The following is a 16,756-nucleotide window of genomic DNA, read 5'->3' on the forward strand; positions in this document are numbered from 1 at the left end:
CAACTGAGCCAGTGATGAGCTAAAAAGTCACTAAAGCAGGGCTACTTCTGCGGCACTTACACGTAACACCCCAGCCCACACTGTGGACTCCGTATTAAGGAAAAGTGACCACTCATCAGTTGCTCTAAAGGCATGGTTCAATTTTATAACTTTTGTTGTTTATCCTGAATTTTTTACACATTCATTTGTTTTAAGTTAATGTTTTGGCAGCGATGAGTTAGTGCCGTCACTGTGCCAGGGGACACTTTGGTGGAAATAGCTGTCTATTTTGGCCAAGACAGGTACAACAGTGTTGGGGCAGTTATTGAGGTAATGATTCAGAATAAGTTTAAGCATAACAGCATTGCCATGTAGTAATTTTTTACAAAATTGTACAGGTGGCGGCTCTGTCCAAACACACACCCTCACCGATGCTGGGGAGACCGTGGCGCAGGTGCTGGACCCTGCAGTTGTAGCGGGTGTGGGATCTGGTTTAGAATCAGATCCTCGTCCAACACCTTCTGTGTCTGCAGGTAAATTATGTTATGAAATGTACTTCATGCTAATCTTTGTATTTGGTAACCTACGTAACATTAGTCTTTGTGACAAGTGCCACTAACTTGATATATTTCACCATAAAAAAATTCAATAATGTAGTGAAGAATCTTGAAATGTTTGTCATTAAGTGCTGGGAGTTGAGCTCAGGCCTTCATAACAGTAGTCAGCAGGGCAGCAACCCAACTGAGCCAGTGATGAGCTACAAAGTCACTGTGCCGGGGCCACTTCTGGGCACGTGCCGTAACACCCCAGCCCACACCGTGGACTCCGTATTGAGGAAAAGTGACCCTCTCATCAGTTGCTCTAAAGGCATGGGCTCAATTTCCCATGACTTTTGTTGTTTATCTTGATTTTTTTACACATTCATTTGTTTTATTTGGTATATGTTATGTCATTTTATTTCCTTGCCCACTAACTCTTGATTTCCAGAGAAACTTAATTATGAAATAAACTTCCACCTTCAGTGGTTCAGGGCAACACAACTGATTTAAAAATCAACTTGACCTTTTCACCTTCATGTTTGCCAAGGCAGAAATTGCAAAGCTTTTACATAGTTTCAATTGGGTTTAAGGAGACCACCATTCTGCATAGTCTGTGTGGTCTGAACATATATATCCTAAGTTGAGCAGACATATTTGTTTAGGTTTTCCTAAAATTCCTGGCTACTCATAATCAAAGCACAAAATAAGATATCATACCATGTTGAATTACTCTTATCATAATGATTTTTTACGTACAGACACAGAAGTGTGTAGAACCTTCCTTTGGGAGGATTCTATGACACCCGCACCTCTGCAAGGCCCATCACAGCCCCCTCCTCACCACCCCGCCCTACTCCTACTCACCAGCTGGCCCCTGCATTGGCCCTGTCCACCGTGCCCCAGAAACTCAATCTCCCCCTGATGTAGGAGCGGCACCTCACGCCTCCACCAGCAGACACAAGAGGGTTGATCCACCAGTTGGGCCAAAAATGGTGGAATTCAAGAAGACATCCTTCTTGAAGTCAGGAGGCTGAGTGGTGCTATGGACAAGGTGGCTGCAGCCTTGGAAAAAATTGCAGTTACCTTGTCAAGATAAGGTGACAGGTCCAATTAGGTAGGTTTTTATTAACTGGGTTTCTTTAGTTAGAAACAAAACATAATTAACATTTTTTTATCATAACATAAATTATACCATAATCCATTCTGTTAAGGTGGATCCCAAGACCTTACCTCAGTGTATTAAGACACTGCTGACTGGCTGTTGGCAGGGAGGGCATCTGACAATTTTGGCTCCAAACACTATCCTATAATCAAGAAATATTAGTATTCCTTTACTTAGCTCATCTGATATAGATAAGTTTATTTTGTTGATAACATTGGAATAAGCAGTGATTCCACAACTATTAACACAATTTTCCGTCCGCAGTTGTTAATAATTACGGTGAGTAGAAGTCAGAGAACAACATTTAATGATAATATATACTTTAATTTTTTATCAATATTTCCAGCCATTGTGGATTCACAGCTGAAGTGAACGGACTATAGCTATAAAAACATTCTAAATCAATCACTCAAAGTGTCTGGCCTTCCATTTCTCAAGTATTAATATTCCTTTTGAATAAAAAAGTCTTTCCTTTTGTTAATGCAGCAATTATTTTGCACACACACGTATGCAAAAAGACACCAATACAGTAAAAGTCCAATCATCCGAAAATCGCAGTGGTATGAATTTGTAGTTTGTATATTTTAAAGTGACTTAGAAGAAATGTTAAAATGAAAAACATTACAAAAAAATACATAGAAACGCCAAAGGTGCCGAGCCCTGCGTACAAGAGACAGAAAACTCAGGCGAGGGGTGAATTAAGTCTAGGTGTTGCCCTAATGTACAGGTGTCATCTATAATCTATCTATCTATCTATCTATCTATCTATCTATCTATCTATATATATATATATATATATATATATATATATATATATATATATATATATATATATATATATATATATATATATATATATATATGTGTGTCTGTGTGTGTGTGTGTGTGTGTGTGTGCAGAATGTATGGTGCAATTGCTGTTCTATATAGTGTCAGAATGTTTAGTTGAGGTCAGGTTGTTCAGGGTGGAGACAGCATGAGGAACATTGCTGACAGCAAGGCCACCACCCTCAGAGCAAAACAAGCCAGGAGGTTGTTCAGGGTGGAGACAGCATGAGGAACATTGCTGACAGCAAGGCCACCACCCTCAGAGCAAAACAAGCCAGGAGGTTGTTCAGGGTGGAGACAGCATGAGGAATGTTGCTGATGAGGACACCGCCGCCCTGAGAGCCGCCAGCGAGAGAGAAGAACAAACCGGGTGTCTTGAGATGGCAGGGCTTCTGTTTTAAGTGCTTGGGCTTTGTGGCGACTCACACTTTTCACTGAGATGTATATACTGTACATGCAAGTTTGTATAATATATTTTTAAGTGTCTTTTAGGTACATGTAGGTTAGAATCATAATATACAAACTTACATGCATATACAGTTTCAGTGACATGAGTGAGGAGTCACCACAAACCCTGAGCACCCAAAACAGAAACCCTGCCCCTCAGTCTCCCGGTGTGTTCCTCTCTCTCACTGGTGGCTGTCAGGGTGGTGGTGTTGGTGGCTGTCAGGGTGGTGGTGTTGGTGGCTGTCAGGGTGGTGGTGTTGGTGGCTGTCAGGGGGGTGGTGTTGGTGGCTGTCAGGGCGGTGGTGTTGGTGGCTGTCAGGGTGGTGGTGTTGGTGGCTGTCAGGGTGGTGGTGTTGGTGGCTGTCAGGGTGGTGGTGTTGGTGGCTGTCAGGGTGGTGGTGTTGGTGGCTGTCAGGGTGGTGGTGTTGGTGGCTGTCAGGGCGGTGGTGTTGGTGGCTGTCAGGGTGGTGGTGTTGGTGGCTGTCAGGGCGGTATTAGTGGTGTTGGTGGCTGTCCGTGGGGTGGTGTTGGTGGCTGTCAGGGTGGTGGTGTTGGTGGCTGTCAGGGCGGTGGTGTTGGTGGCTGTCAGGGTGGTGGTGTTGGTGGCTGTCAGGGTGGTGGTGTTGGTGGCTGTCAGGGTGGTGGTGTTGGTGGCTGTCAGGGTGGTGGTGTTGGTGGCTGTCAGGGTGGTGGTGTTGGTGGCTGTCAGGGTGGTGGTGTTGGTGGCTGTCAGGGCGGTGGTGTTGGTGGCTGTCAGGGCGGTGGTGTTGGTGGCTGTCAGGGTGGTGGTGTTGGTGGCTGTCAGGGCGGTGGTGTTGGTGGCTGTCAGGGTGGTGGTGTTGGTGGCTGTCAGGGCGGTGGTGTTGGTGGCTGTCAGGGCGGTGGTGTTGGTGGCTGTCAGGGCGGTGGTGTTGGTGGCTGTCAGGGTGGTGGTGTTGGTGGCTGTCAGGGCGGTGGTGTTGGTGGCTGTCAGGGCGGTGGTGTTGGTGGCTGTCAGGGCGGTGGTGTTGGTGGCTGTCAGGGGTGGTGGTGTTGGTGGCTGTCAGGGCGGTGGTGTTGGTGGCTGTCAGGGCGCGGTGGTGTTGGTGGCTGTCAGGGCGGTGGTGTTGGTGGCTGTCAGGGCGGTGGTGTTGGTGGCTGTCAGGGCGGTGGTGTTGGTGGCTGTCAGGGTGGTGGTGTTGGTGGCTGTCAGGGCGGTGGTGTTGGTGGCTGTCAGGGCGGTGGTGTTGGTGGCTGTCAGGGCGGTGGTGTCGTCAACATTCATCATGCTGTCTCCACCCTGAACAACCTGACCTTGTCCAAACATTGTGACACTAAACAGAGCAGCAATTGCACCATATATTACATACACCTCAGTATACCTGCATATTAGTGCCTTACAAACCATCACCAAACAAGTTATGCAAAGACAAAGTATGCATGTATGCTATTGCATAACATTTGTGTCAGTAGAAGAATTCAATTAAATGAGCCTTTAGTAAAAGATTGAAAACATGGAAAATGATGCCTACAGGGGAAATGAAGACACAGGAACCAACCAACAACACTGTCTATGAAAAGACATTGTCAATCAGACCCCTTCGTCGAGCCTGCCCTGTGTCTTCATTTCCTCTGTTGGCATCATTTTCCATGTTTTCAATCTCTTGTACTAAAGGCTCATTTAATTGAATTCTTCTACTGATACAAATATTATGCAATAGCATACATGCAATTGCACTTTTGGCACACTTGACTGGGTCATACTGAAGGCTGCCACCTGACCCATGCAAGCAACGGAACCGAGATTTTAATACCCCAAAAGTCTGTTCCAGCACAACACGTGTCCTGGAGTGGCTGCGGTTACAGGCGCGGTGAGCATCAGTTGTTGGCTGGCTCACTGGTGTCATTAGGAAGGGCTCCAGAGGATAACCAGAATCACCTGCAAGGATCAGAATATAAACTAATTTTTCATTTAACATCATCTTTGCAGTGGTTGTTTTTGTTAAGGGAAAGTTAACCAGCTCCTTAATGCTTTCATCCCTTAAGCTGGTGAATTCTGGAACAGCCTTTTCCTGTTTGTATATCTTCCTGTCTACTACTTAAGCTCTTTCTAGAGGGTAGTATTAAGACACTATTATCTACAATGGGGCCACACGCTATAGCTGCGTGTGGCCTCAAAGTTCATTTACAGCACATTGAGCCTGCGGTGAAAAAGATCCCATTACTTCCAAGGCACTGTGCTAGGGTGACCTCCAGTTTACATCAGTTTACTTCCCCAATCTTCCTCAGGTACCCATTTATCGTCCAGCCCAAAAGCGAGGATGAACAGCCACTGCACCTTAAAGGATCCCTCCACAGGTGCCTCCTCAGCCCCTCCCTTAGGACCATCCAGCAGACCTCCACACCCAGCACCACCAACATGGCCAACCCCTCCGTCCACACCACTGTCTTTTAACATCTAAGTTTTACTTCCTACTGGAAGTATGCCAACATGCAGCCTGTGCCCAAGACGGGTGACCGTTCCAATCCTTCAGACTACAAAAGACCTTCCCAACAGAAACTACAGGATTCCAGGATGGAGGCTGCAGAATGCTCAACTTCATACCTTACTATCACTTCCAATTAAGCCAAGTCCTTCAACGCCTCTAAAACTCAATTTTTTAACCTGTCAACTTGACACAATCTTCCAAACACTTATCCCCCATTTTTCAATAACACTCAGCTGTCACCTACACTAAACATCCTCGGTCTGTCCTTAACTCAAAATCTCAACTGGAAGCTTCACATCTCCTCTCTTACTTAATCAGCTTCCTTGAGGTTGGGCTTTCTGTATCATCTCTGCCAGTTCTTTTATCCTCCCAAATGATATCTATATACAGGGGCCTTGTCTGCCCTATTATGCAGTATACATTTCATAATGTTCCTTACTCTTTGTCTCTTTCCATTCCTTAACTACATTTCCATTGCTCTAAAAAATATGAGTGGCCATTTTATAAAAATATACTACCCTGTCTTTTATTCTTATGACACCCAGTCCATTCCTTGTTGTTTGTTCTTTATTTTGCCCTAATGAAACAGGTTGTCCTATTTACTGCATAAAAATTATATTTGCTACTAAATACACTTCAGAGGCACTTATGTATATAAATGAATTTTGTAAGCATTACAAAAAACAAAGTTTAAAAGGCTTGACATTGAGGAAAGTTATTAGATTCTGGACAAGCATGAGCGTGAAGTTGGAAAGCAGTTGGTAAATAGCAAAATTGTTCTAAAAGGGTCACAATACATGCTGTGACTGTGAATGGACAGCATTTCCATAACCTTTTTGTAACTACTCATCCATATTAATCCCTGGAAAGGATAACCAGGATAATGCATCTGACAAGTCGAGGATAACAAAGCCAAACATTAACATACAGGTTAAGTTGGGAGCACATGCTGTTAGCTTTGAATGGTCGCGATACTCATCTCCACACCATTGGCCCTTCAGCCTGTAACAATCCATTAACTTGGGACACAGGCCCAGTGCAGCATCCAGGCTACCGGTTCACCTTCCCCAGGTAACAATTTACCAATCATCCAGAAAAGAAGGATTTGAACTCAGGCACACAGTTGTGAAAATGTATACAAACCACAGCACCATGGAGGCACATTAACTTATGCTGTTTTTCTTACAGCTGCTAAATTTTACAAAATACAGCAAAGGTTACCAAGAAGCAGTGAGTCTCCGTACTGGCCCTCCACAAACTGCTGGCGCAGAACACTCTGACGCCACATGTAGGAGTCACGAACACTCCCGGGAAAGCTTGCACAGAAGCTGATGATCCTCATCTTTGAGTCTGCCACAACGTGTACATTAAGGCTGTACTTCCTCTTTCTGTTCAGATAAGCAACTGCATTTGCAGGTGCTTTGATGGGTATGTGAGTGCAGTCTATTGCCCCTATGACAGAAGGGAATCCACTGAGGCCATAAAAATCTTGCTTGATAAGCAAGAGCTCCTGCAGATTTTGGGGCATATTTATTTCTCGTTTTGCTTTGTTCAACAAAGCCTCAGTAACATCATTCAATATTCTTGATATTGATGACTGACTGATACCAGCGACATCACCAATCACATTCTAAAATGTCCCACTGGCAAAAAAATGCAGGGCAACCAAGATCTGTGTGTGGACTTGAATTGCTCTGAACCTGCTTGTGGGCCTGAGGATATGTGGGTCAGCCCCTTCACACATTTTAAGGATTTCAGGCGGGGTTGCTGATAACAGTGTAGGAGGCGATCATCACTGACATCCAAAGGATTGGGGTGGTCTCTGAAAACTCTTTCCTGTCATAGCCTGTCATATTCCAGTGCCCATAGCAGTGCCATGTCACCTTCAAAAAAAATAAATTATATAGGGTAGTAATCTCATATGCTAGAATTGGATTCTTTTTGTTCCAGTTACTTAAAAAAGTCCAATGATCAGCTAATATAATTATACAGAGCCTAAGTAAATAACTATTTATTATCAAACGTTCCATCCAGATCTAAAACGGTGTCTCCATTTCTTGGGATGAAATGTCACGGCAGCTTGTCAAGCAACGGGTCTCTTGCTCCCTAATTCCTGCTGACATTCTGGTAAAATGTTTTACAAAATTGTTTCCAGCTTGGCAAAATCAACATAGTCCATAGGTGACAAACACCACAGTGCATTATATTTTGCTTGGGTCAGGAGTCCGGAAAACCCAAACTAACCTAATGTTATCCGATAAAACTAACAGCTGAAAAAATAATTATGACCAGCATTACTTTACCCCTTGGCCCCGGCATTCCAAATTCTCCCTCCATCATTACTTTGTTAAGTATCATTTTACCAGCATATCAATAACATTTGTGAGAGGGACACAGAACACTCCCCCCCAAAAAAAATTTTCAATAAATAATCCATCACTCATGTGCTTGGACCATTATTTTATTAGTCTATTGGAAATATTGGATGTGTAAATGAAGTGAATGATTTCCACACATTTGTTAATAGTATTTGTTTACACGCAAGGAAGAACTCAGTACGTAGAGCGACTAACATCTCAACAACCAAGCCCAAGGGTGGCCGAGAATAGTGTGAGGCTTGAGCCTGGGCTGATTATAATTATAGCTGGAAAAACTGCCTTCATGGTATCTCCTCTGACACTAATTATGTCCAGCTAGACATCTAAACATTTCAAAACACAATTACAATAATCAATGACTATGACTGTGAGACACACTGCTAAACAACAACAGCTAATAATAATAGTCCCATGATTTGAGTGATTACTCTTCATCAACAGAGTTCCCCGTGCACTCTTCCCACAAGTCTTATGAACTGCATTTCTTTTCATATGCTAACTATTTGCTTTGAGTCTTTAACGTTGCAGATCAAAATCATGGAAATTTAATTAAAAAAAAACACCACTTTTAATTCGTGCAGAGGTGCCAGCTGACCCGCTAACCTAACTTAACATAATCCAACACACAGCAGAGATACCAGTCAGCAGGAGATTACATAGATAGATATATAGATTATCAGGCCCGAGAGAGAGAGAGAGAGAGAGAGAGAGAGAGAGACACACACACACACACACACACACACAGACAGACAGACAGACAGACAGACAGACAGACAGACAGAGACAGACAGACAGACAGACAGACAGACAGACACACACATACACACACACACACACACAGAGAGAGAGAGACACACACACACACACACACATAGGCCTATACTTACCATGAGGGAAGACATGTGATGTAGGCCTATTGGAATTCTGCTTCAGTGTCCAGGTGGTGAGGGAACCATCCGTGTGGCAGCACATGAACTGCTTCCCCTCGTGGTGCCAAGACACTGACCTGCAAGTGTGGTAGTAGTAGTAGTAGTAGTGGTAGTAGGTGGGTGGTAGTTTTAGCGGTTGTGGGATGTTGATTAGTGAGTTGATGGGTCTCCTAAATAGTGTGGTGATAGTATTAGTGGTCTCAGTAGTAGTAGTAGTAGTAGTAGTAGTAGTAGTAGTAGTAGTAGTAGTAAAAATATTGACTAATGAAAAGTGTGAGCATGATCTTACATTTTTGAGCCTAGCAGATTTATGTCAGGATAGAAAGCAATAGGATTTTAAACACATATAAACCAAACATTGGCGCATCCAACAGTACTTTCAGAATTAACATCCCTCAAAGAACACCAAAGATATCAGCAAAAAACTTTGACTAACTTTAGAGCCATCAAAGAAAAATTATGTGAGTGCGGTCTAACATTTTTGAGCCTATCAGAGTTATGTCCGCATAGAAAGTCATGGGATTTTAAACACATATAAACAAAACATTGGCGCATCAAACCGTACTTTCGGAAATAAAATCCCTCAAAAAACACCAAAGATATCAGCGAAACCGTAAACATTTTGAGACGCCAACAAGACACATTAGCCAATCCTGCGCTACTTCCAAGCGTAGCTCAATAGCCAACACATATATATGAACAGGAATAAAACACCAACATAGACCAAACACAGACGCACCTAACCGCACTTTCGGAAACAGAACAACTGAAGAAACAGCGAGGATACAGGCAAAAAACACGGCTTACCTCAGTGGTTCGGCAGAATGGTAGCGAACCTCAGCGGTGCGCCCTTTGAAGTCCCACAAGACAAGCTGACCGCTCTCGTAGCCAATCAGGAGCTGCCGAGGGAACGCCGAGGTTAGTGCTTTATTGGGGGTAATAGAGGAAGCAATGGCGCATCTTTACGTATGTTCAAAAATAAAGTAACTCGTAAAACACCAAAGATACAGACAAAAACGTAAACATTTTGAGAGGCCCAGATGATGCGGCAATGAGAGGGTGAGAGAGAGAAATAGTAGTAGTAGTAGTAGTAGTAGTAGTACACCCACCTTCCCAGGTTCCACAGGGCAGTCACTTAGATGGACCACAGCACCAGGATGGGTCTTGCGAGACCTGCAAATAGTAGTAGTAGTAGTAGTAGTAGTAGTAGTAGTAGGTGGGGGTAGCAGAAACTATCCATGTGGGGTGTCCAATACTAGTCTAACACCACTCCTAAAACCAATAGTCACACTCCTACTAGGCCTAGAGAAGGCAATGATGGTAGTAATAGTAGTAGTAGTAGTAATAGTAGCAATAGGTGGGGTAGCAGAAACTATCCATGTGGGGTGTCAAATAGTCGCCTAACACCACTCCTAAAACCAATAGTCACACTCCTACTAGGCCCAGAGAAGGAAATGATGGTAGTAGTAGTATCAGTAGTAGTAGTAATAGTAGCAATAGGTGGGGTAGTAGAAACTATCCATGTGGGGTGTCAAATAGTCGCCTAACACCACTTCTAAAACCAATAGTCACACTCCTACTGGCCCCAGAGAAGGCAATGATGGTAGTAGTAGTATCAGTAGTAGTAGTAATAGTAGCAATAGGTGGGGTAGTAGAAACTATCCATGTGGGGTGTCAAATAGTCGCCTAACACCACTTATAAAACCAATAGTCACACTCCTACTGGCCCCAGAGAAGGAAATGATGGTAGTAGTAGTATCAGTAGTAGTAGTAATAGTAGCAATAGGTGGGGTAGTAGAAACTATCCATGTGGGGTGTCAAATAGTCGCCTAACACCACTTCTAAAACCAATAGTCACACTCCTACTAGGCCCAGAGAAGGCAATGATGGTAGTAGTAGTATCAGTAGTAGTAGTAATAGTAGCAATAGGTGGGGTAGCAGAAACTATCCATGTGGGGTGTGAAATAGTCGCCTAACACCACTTCTAAAACCAATAGTCACACTCCTACTAGGCCCAGAGAAGGCAATGATGGTAGTAGTAGTAGTAATAGTACCAATAGGTGGGATAGTAGAAACTATCCATGTGGGGTGTCAAATAGTTGCCTAACACCACTCCTAAAACCAATAGTCACACTCCTTCTAGGCCCAGAGAAGGCAATGATGGTAGTAGTAGTATCAGTAGTAGTAGTAATAGTAGCAATAGGTGGGGTAGTAGAAACTATCCATGTGGGGTGTCAATTAGTCGCCTAACACCACTTCTAAAACCAATAGTCACACTCCTACTAGGCCCAGAGAAGGCAATGATGGTAGTAGTAGTATCAGTAGTAGTAGTAATAGTAGCAATAGGTGGGGTAGCAGAAACTATCCATGTGGGGTGTGAAATAGTCGCCTAACACCACTTCTAAAACCAATAGTCACACTCCTACTAGGCCCAGAGAAGGCAATGATGGCAGTAGCCGCGGTGCAGACGCGGCGCCGCGGAAGGGTTAAAGGTCAGTGGTGTATGTTTACATGTCGACGCGCTTATCAGGACCGTCTTCGCCCATATATTGGACCTACTAGGGTCAAAGGGTAATGCCTCCTAGGGTTAATGTAGGGTAACGCGGGGCTACGGGGTTAATGTGGTGGAGGCGTCGGCCATTCCTCGAGGCTTGAGTGTCAGCAGGGAACCGTCATCCCGACAGTGGGCTGAAAGGAGGACGAGGTAGAAGCAGGCTGGCGTTCATACCGTTAACACGGCGTTATTCACACCGTTAAGGACGAGGGCCGACGTCGCTGGCTCCGGAAAGGGACTTGGTGGAACTGGAAGGAGTAATCTGACTAACCCCGCAATGCGTACGTATCTCTTCCTCTGTTATCGTCTAGCGTCTAAGTATCTCCTGATGCCACAATATTGTAATACGTTTCCTTAGCGCCTAAGGCTCTTCTGCCTCCCACAAGGGTACAAGTACATTCCTGTTAACGACGAGTGGTAAGGGTTGTCCTGCCACGGAATATAAGGATAAGGTTTACATTCATGTTCATATGTCGGACTGTAGAGAGTTGCCCTGTCCCGGACAATGTAGAGATAAGGTGTATATATGTACAGTCGCGATATGAAGTGATGTCGCCCTCTCAAAATGTTTCGTACGGGAGCATTTGAAGGTGACGGAAGCGATGTGTATTTATTGTTTATGTTATAATGTTCCCTTTTAATGATAATCTATAATACATTGTGATGTAAAACACGGTAAAATAACATAGTAGTACCTGAATTACAATCATACATTCATTTGCTTTAAAAAATGCAACTGCGAATGTCATGTGTTGTCTTCAGTGCTGAAGACAACCTTGAAATGATTCAGCTCACGTCGTGTACTTATCTTTGCAACACAGTTGTTAGACGTTGTTCAGATTTAGGTATATATATATATATATATATATAGATATATATATATATATATATATATATATATATATATATATATATATATATATATATATATATATATATATATATATATATATATTCTGGGTCAGTACATGAAGTGGCTTCTGCAGTTCTGAATACACACACAGTATGACACGAAGCGAATGGACAGTTCGTGGCATTACTTTGCGTTTTATTGATTAAGAAACGATCAACTAATAAGGTTTCACATTAAACACCTTTTATTCACTATGATGGCTTCTTATCATAAGCATGGGCGCTGAAATATATAGTAACATTGCTCAGTGACGATGATGAATGAAGAATGCCTTCACAGGGAGGGAGGGTTGCCATAATTATCTCAACTATCAAAATTCCGGACGCCTCTACGAACACTCGACCACAGCCTAATGTTTGGCAGCGCTGCGATTAGCCTACCCGCCCGACCACCACCTCCATTTCAAAGCCATATTTTCTTATTTCCCCGCCTTCCTCGATTATTCTATGGCACTTATAAGCTGTGGACATGTCCCACTGATCACCTCCAAGCATTAGAAGTCTACATGAAGCTTTTGGCATCGTTATATTGACCAAGAAAGGCAATGATGTTTGCGATCGGCGGCAAAGAGTGAGTTACAAAACACGACTATTCTGAGGCTATTTATTCTTATTTTTCCATCTCCGACTATCCCTCGGTAGTTATAGGCTGTGGGCATCTTCCCTTGATCACTATCATGCATTACAAGTCCACGGAAAGCTTTTGTTATCGTTATGTTGACCACGAAAGGCAAAGAGTGAGTCAGGGCTGAATAATAGGTGCGGGCGATGACGTCATCATCAAACGAGAGTATAAATTAAATAAATTACGCCATCCTAGTTTAGGGTATCGAGTAATTATGCATGTCCTATATATTGTGCATATGTTAGATTTAGTGTTGTCAACAATGATCATGAAAAGATAATTTTACTTTGAGTAATATGTCGATATTTGGACTTCATTTGACTCTTTCCTTGCTGAACGAAAACACTTTGTGGCAAAATATTTCGACAAGTCTTCGTAAGACATCATTGAATATTTCTTTTCTATTTTTTTTCTAGCTTGTAAAATATATTTAGTTAAGTTATGATGAAGATGCAGGAAAATAATGGTACTCTTGAAAATATATAACCATACTTGCGTGATCGAAAATAAACGTACACGGCGACATCACTTCATATCGCGACTGTACCTCACACTGTAATGTTTCATGATATCGGCTTGCAGGTTTGACCACTGTGCAATAAACGTGAAGTGACTTCCACGCAGCGGTTTCCCTCATCCTTGGCACTCACTCAACAAGCGCTGCTCACCGCGCTTACACTAGTAGTAGTAGTAGTAGTAGTAGTAGTAGTAGTAGTAGTAGTAGTAGTACACCCACCTTCCCAGGTTCCACAGGGCAGTCACTTAGATGGACCACAGCACCAGGATGGGTCTTGCGGGACCTGCAAATAGTAGTAGTAGTAGTAGTAGTAGAAGTAGTAGGTGGGGGTAGCAGAAACTATCCATGTGGGGTGTCCAATACTAGTCTAACACCACTCCTAAAACCAATAGTCACACTCCTACTAGGCCTAGAGAAGGCAATGATGGTAGTAATAGTAGTAGTAGTATAGTACCAATAGGTGGGGTAGTAGAAACTATCCATGTGGGGTGTCAAATAGTCACCTAACACCACTCCTAAAACCAATAGTCACACTCCTACTAGCCCCAGAGAAGGCAATGATGGTAGTAGTAGTAGTAGTAGCAATAGGTGGGAAGTAGAAACTATCCATGTGGGGTGTCAAATAGTCGCCTAACACCACTCCTAAAACCAATAGTCACACTCCTACTAGGCCTAGAGAAGGCAATGATGGTAGTAGTAGTAGTAGTAGTAGTAGCAATAGGTGGGAAGTAGAAACTATCCATGTGGGGTGTCAAATAGTCGCCTAACACCACTCCTAAAACCAATAGTCACACTCCTACTAGCCCCAGAGAAGGCAATGATGGTAGTAGTAGTAATAGTAGCAATAGGTGGGGTAGCAGAAACTATCCGTGTGGGGTGTCAAATACTAGTCTAACACCACTCCTAAACACAATAGTCACACTCCTATTAGGCCTACTCACAGCTCAATAGCCTTGTTCCAGTTGATGGTGTAGCCGCTGAGGGTGAAGCTCTCAATGTTGACAATGTGGATGTTGCCGCGCTCCGTCCCAAGGTACAGCCAGCGACTTTGGAAGGGCAGGTGGAGCGTGGTGATCCTGGGGGGGGGTTGGGTGGAAAAGAAGGGGGGGGGTTAGTGGTATGGGGGGGTGCGTGGTGGAAATGGTGGAGTGTTTTAATTTTTCTTCCCTTCTGTTCTGTTCCGTTCCCTGACCTAACCTTCCTGTCCTGTCCTTTCCCTTCCATTCCAATCCGTCCCCATCCCATCCCTTCCCTTTCCATCCCATCCCATCCCTTCCATTCCTTTCCCTTTCCATCCCATCCCTTCCGTTCCCTTCCATTCCCATCCCTTCCTTTTCCTTCCCTTCCCATCCTGTCCTGTCCGTTCCAATCCATTCCCATCCCATCCCTTCCTTTACCTAACATAACCTACCCTTCCCTTCCTGTCCCTTCACTTCCTATCCCTTCCCCTCCGTTCCAATCCATTCCCATCCCTTCGCTTCCATTCCGTTCAATTCCCATCCCATCCCTTCCTTTACCTAACATAACCTACCCTTCCCTTCCTTTCCCTTCCCTTCCGTTCCAATCCATTCCCATCCCTTCGCTTCCATTCCTTTCAATTCCCATCCCATCCCTTCCTTTACCTAACATAACCTACCCTTCCCTTCCTTTCCCTTCCCATCCCTTCCGTTCCCCTCCCTACCCATCCATTCCCATTCTATTGTTTCCCATCCCATCCCCTCCTTTCCTTACCCTTCCCATCCTGTCCCATCCGTTCCCTTCCCTTAACATCCCTTCCTTTACCTAACCTAACCTACCCTTCCCTTCCCATCCCATCCCTTCCTCACCTCTCCCTCTGGAACTTGAGTGAGTGTACAATCTGCGGTGTCTTCTGCTGTATATTCCACAGGTGCAAAGAATCATCCCCTGTGGCGCTGACCAGGCCGCCCTCGTTGATCAGGAAGGCCAGGCACACCACCGCCGGGTCGCCCTCGTGCTTCACATGGACGTCCACCCCGGGCCGACCGATGCTATGGGGTCAGTCAAGGATGCCGCGGAAATGGGAGTGGGTGGGTGTCGGAAATGGGCCGTGTGAAGTGTTGAACAGTGGGTTAATGGAGTCAGTAAATTGCGTGAGGGGGGTTTGAGGTGGCTACGGAGGGGGGTATGGGGGGGTATGGTGACCGAGGAAATGGGAGTGGGTGGGTGTCGGAAATGGGCCGTGTGGGGTGTCGCATAGTGGGTTAATGGGGTCAGTAAATTGTGTGAGGGGGGTTAGAGGTGGCTACGAAGGGGGTATGGGGGGGGGGTATGGTGAGTGAGGAAATGGGAGTGGGTGGGTAACAGAAATGGGCCGTGTGGAGTGTCGAACAGTGGGTTAATGGGGCCAGTAAATTGTGTGAGGGAGGTTAGAGGTGGCTACAGACAGGGGTATGGGGGGTACGGTGACCGTGGAAATGGGAGTGGGTGGGTCTCAGAAATAGGTCGTGTAGGATGTTGAACAGTGGGTTAGTGGGGTCAGCAAATTGTGTGAAGGGGTTTAGAGATGGCTATGGAGGGGAGTATGAGGGGTATGGTGACCGAGGAAATGGGAGTCGGTGGGGGTCGGAAATGGGCGGTGTGGGGTGTCGTATAGTGGGTTAAGGGGGTCAGTAAATTATGTGAGGGGGGTTAGAAGTGGCTACGGAGGGGGTATGGGGGTATGGTGACCAAGGAAATGGGAGTGGGTGCATGTCGGAAATGGGTCATATGGGGTGTCGCATAGTGGGTTAAGGGGGTCAGTAAATTGCGTGAGAGGGGGTTGAGGTGGCTACGGAGGGGGGTATGGGGGGTATAGTGACCGAGGAAATGGGAGTGGGTGGGTGATGGAAATGGGCCGTGTGAGGTGTCGTATAGTGGGTTAGTGGGGTCAGTAAATTGTGTGAGGGGGGTTAGAGGTGGCTACGGAGAGAGGTATGAGGGAGGGTATGGTGACCGAGGAAATGGGAGTGGGTGGGGAACGAAAAAGGGCCGTGAGGGGTGTTGAATGGTGGGTTAGTGGGGTCAGTAAATTGTGTGAGGGGGTTTGAGCTGGCTACGGAAAGAGTATGGGGGGTATGGTGAACGAGGAAATGGGAGTTGGTGCATGTTGGAAATGGGTCATGTGGGGTGTCGAATTGTGGGTTAAGGGGGTCAGTAAATTGTGTGAGGTGGGTAAGAGGTGGCTACGGAGGGGGTATGGGGGGTATGGTGAACGAGGAAATGGGAGTGGGTGCATGTCGGAAATGGGTCATGTGGGGTGTCGCATAGTGGGTTAGTGGGGTCAGTAAATTGTGTGAAGAGGGTTAGAGGTGGCTACGGGGGGGTATGGGGGGGGTATGGTGAGTGAGGATATGGGACTGGGTGGGTAACGGAAATGGGCCATGTAGAGTGTCGAACAGTGGGTTAATGGGGCCAGTAAA

General features: G+C 45.0%; 1 protein-coding gene across 2 annotated transcripts in view; it reads right to left on the minus strand.

The window, feature by feature from the left end:
* Window positions 1–366: 366 nt before the first annotated feature.
* LOC126993255 (syntaxin-binding protein 5-like) overlaps window positions 367–16,756 on the minus strand; it is a 33,009-nt gene continuing 16,619 nt past the window's right edge. Inside the window, exons 6-14 of one of the 2 annotated variants that reach the window (XM_050852186.1) lie at window positions 15,164–15,346; window positions 14,279–14,413; window positions 13,557–13,620; window positions 9,537–9,628; window positions 8,688–8,806; window positions 4,748–4,872; window positions 1,749–1,822; window positions 1,383–1,580; window positions 367–506 (exon numbers count right to left, since the gene is read on the minus strand). In XM_050852186.1, coding sequence (XP_050708143.1) covers window positions 1,559–1,580; window positions 1,749–1,822; window positions 4,748–4,872; window positions 8,688–8,806; window positions 9,537–9,628; window positions 13,557–13,620; window positions 14,279–14,413; window positions 15,164–15,346 — 814 coding nt within the window. In that variant the 3' untranslated portion in view covers window positions 367–506; window positions 1,383–1,558. Of the gene's footprint in view, window positions 507–1,382; window positions 1,581–1,748; window positions 1,823–4,747; window positions 4,873–8,687; window positions 8,807–9,536; window positions 9,629–9,838; window positions 9,903–13,556; window positions 13,621–14,278; window positions 14,414–15,163; window positions 15,347–16,756 lie in introns of both variants that reach the window. The other variant, XM_050852185.1, reaches the window with a different exon arrangement.

This window comes from Eriocheir sinensis, unplaced genomic scaffold, assembly GCF_024679095.1.
Source record: "Eriocheir sinensis breed Jianghai 21 unplaced genomic scaffold, ASM2467909v1 Scaffold593, whole genome shotgun sequence".
NCBI lineage: Eukaryota > Metazoa > Arthropoda > Malacostraca > Decapoda > Varunidae > Eriocheir > Eriocheir sinensis.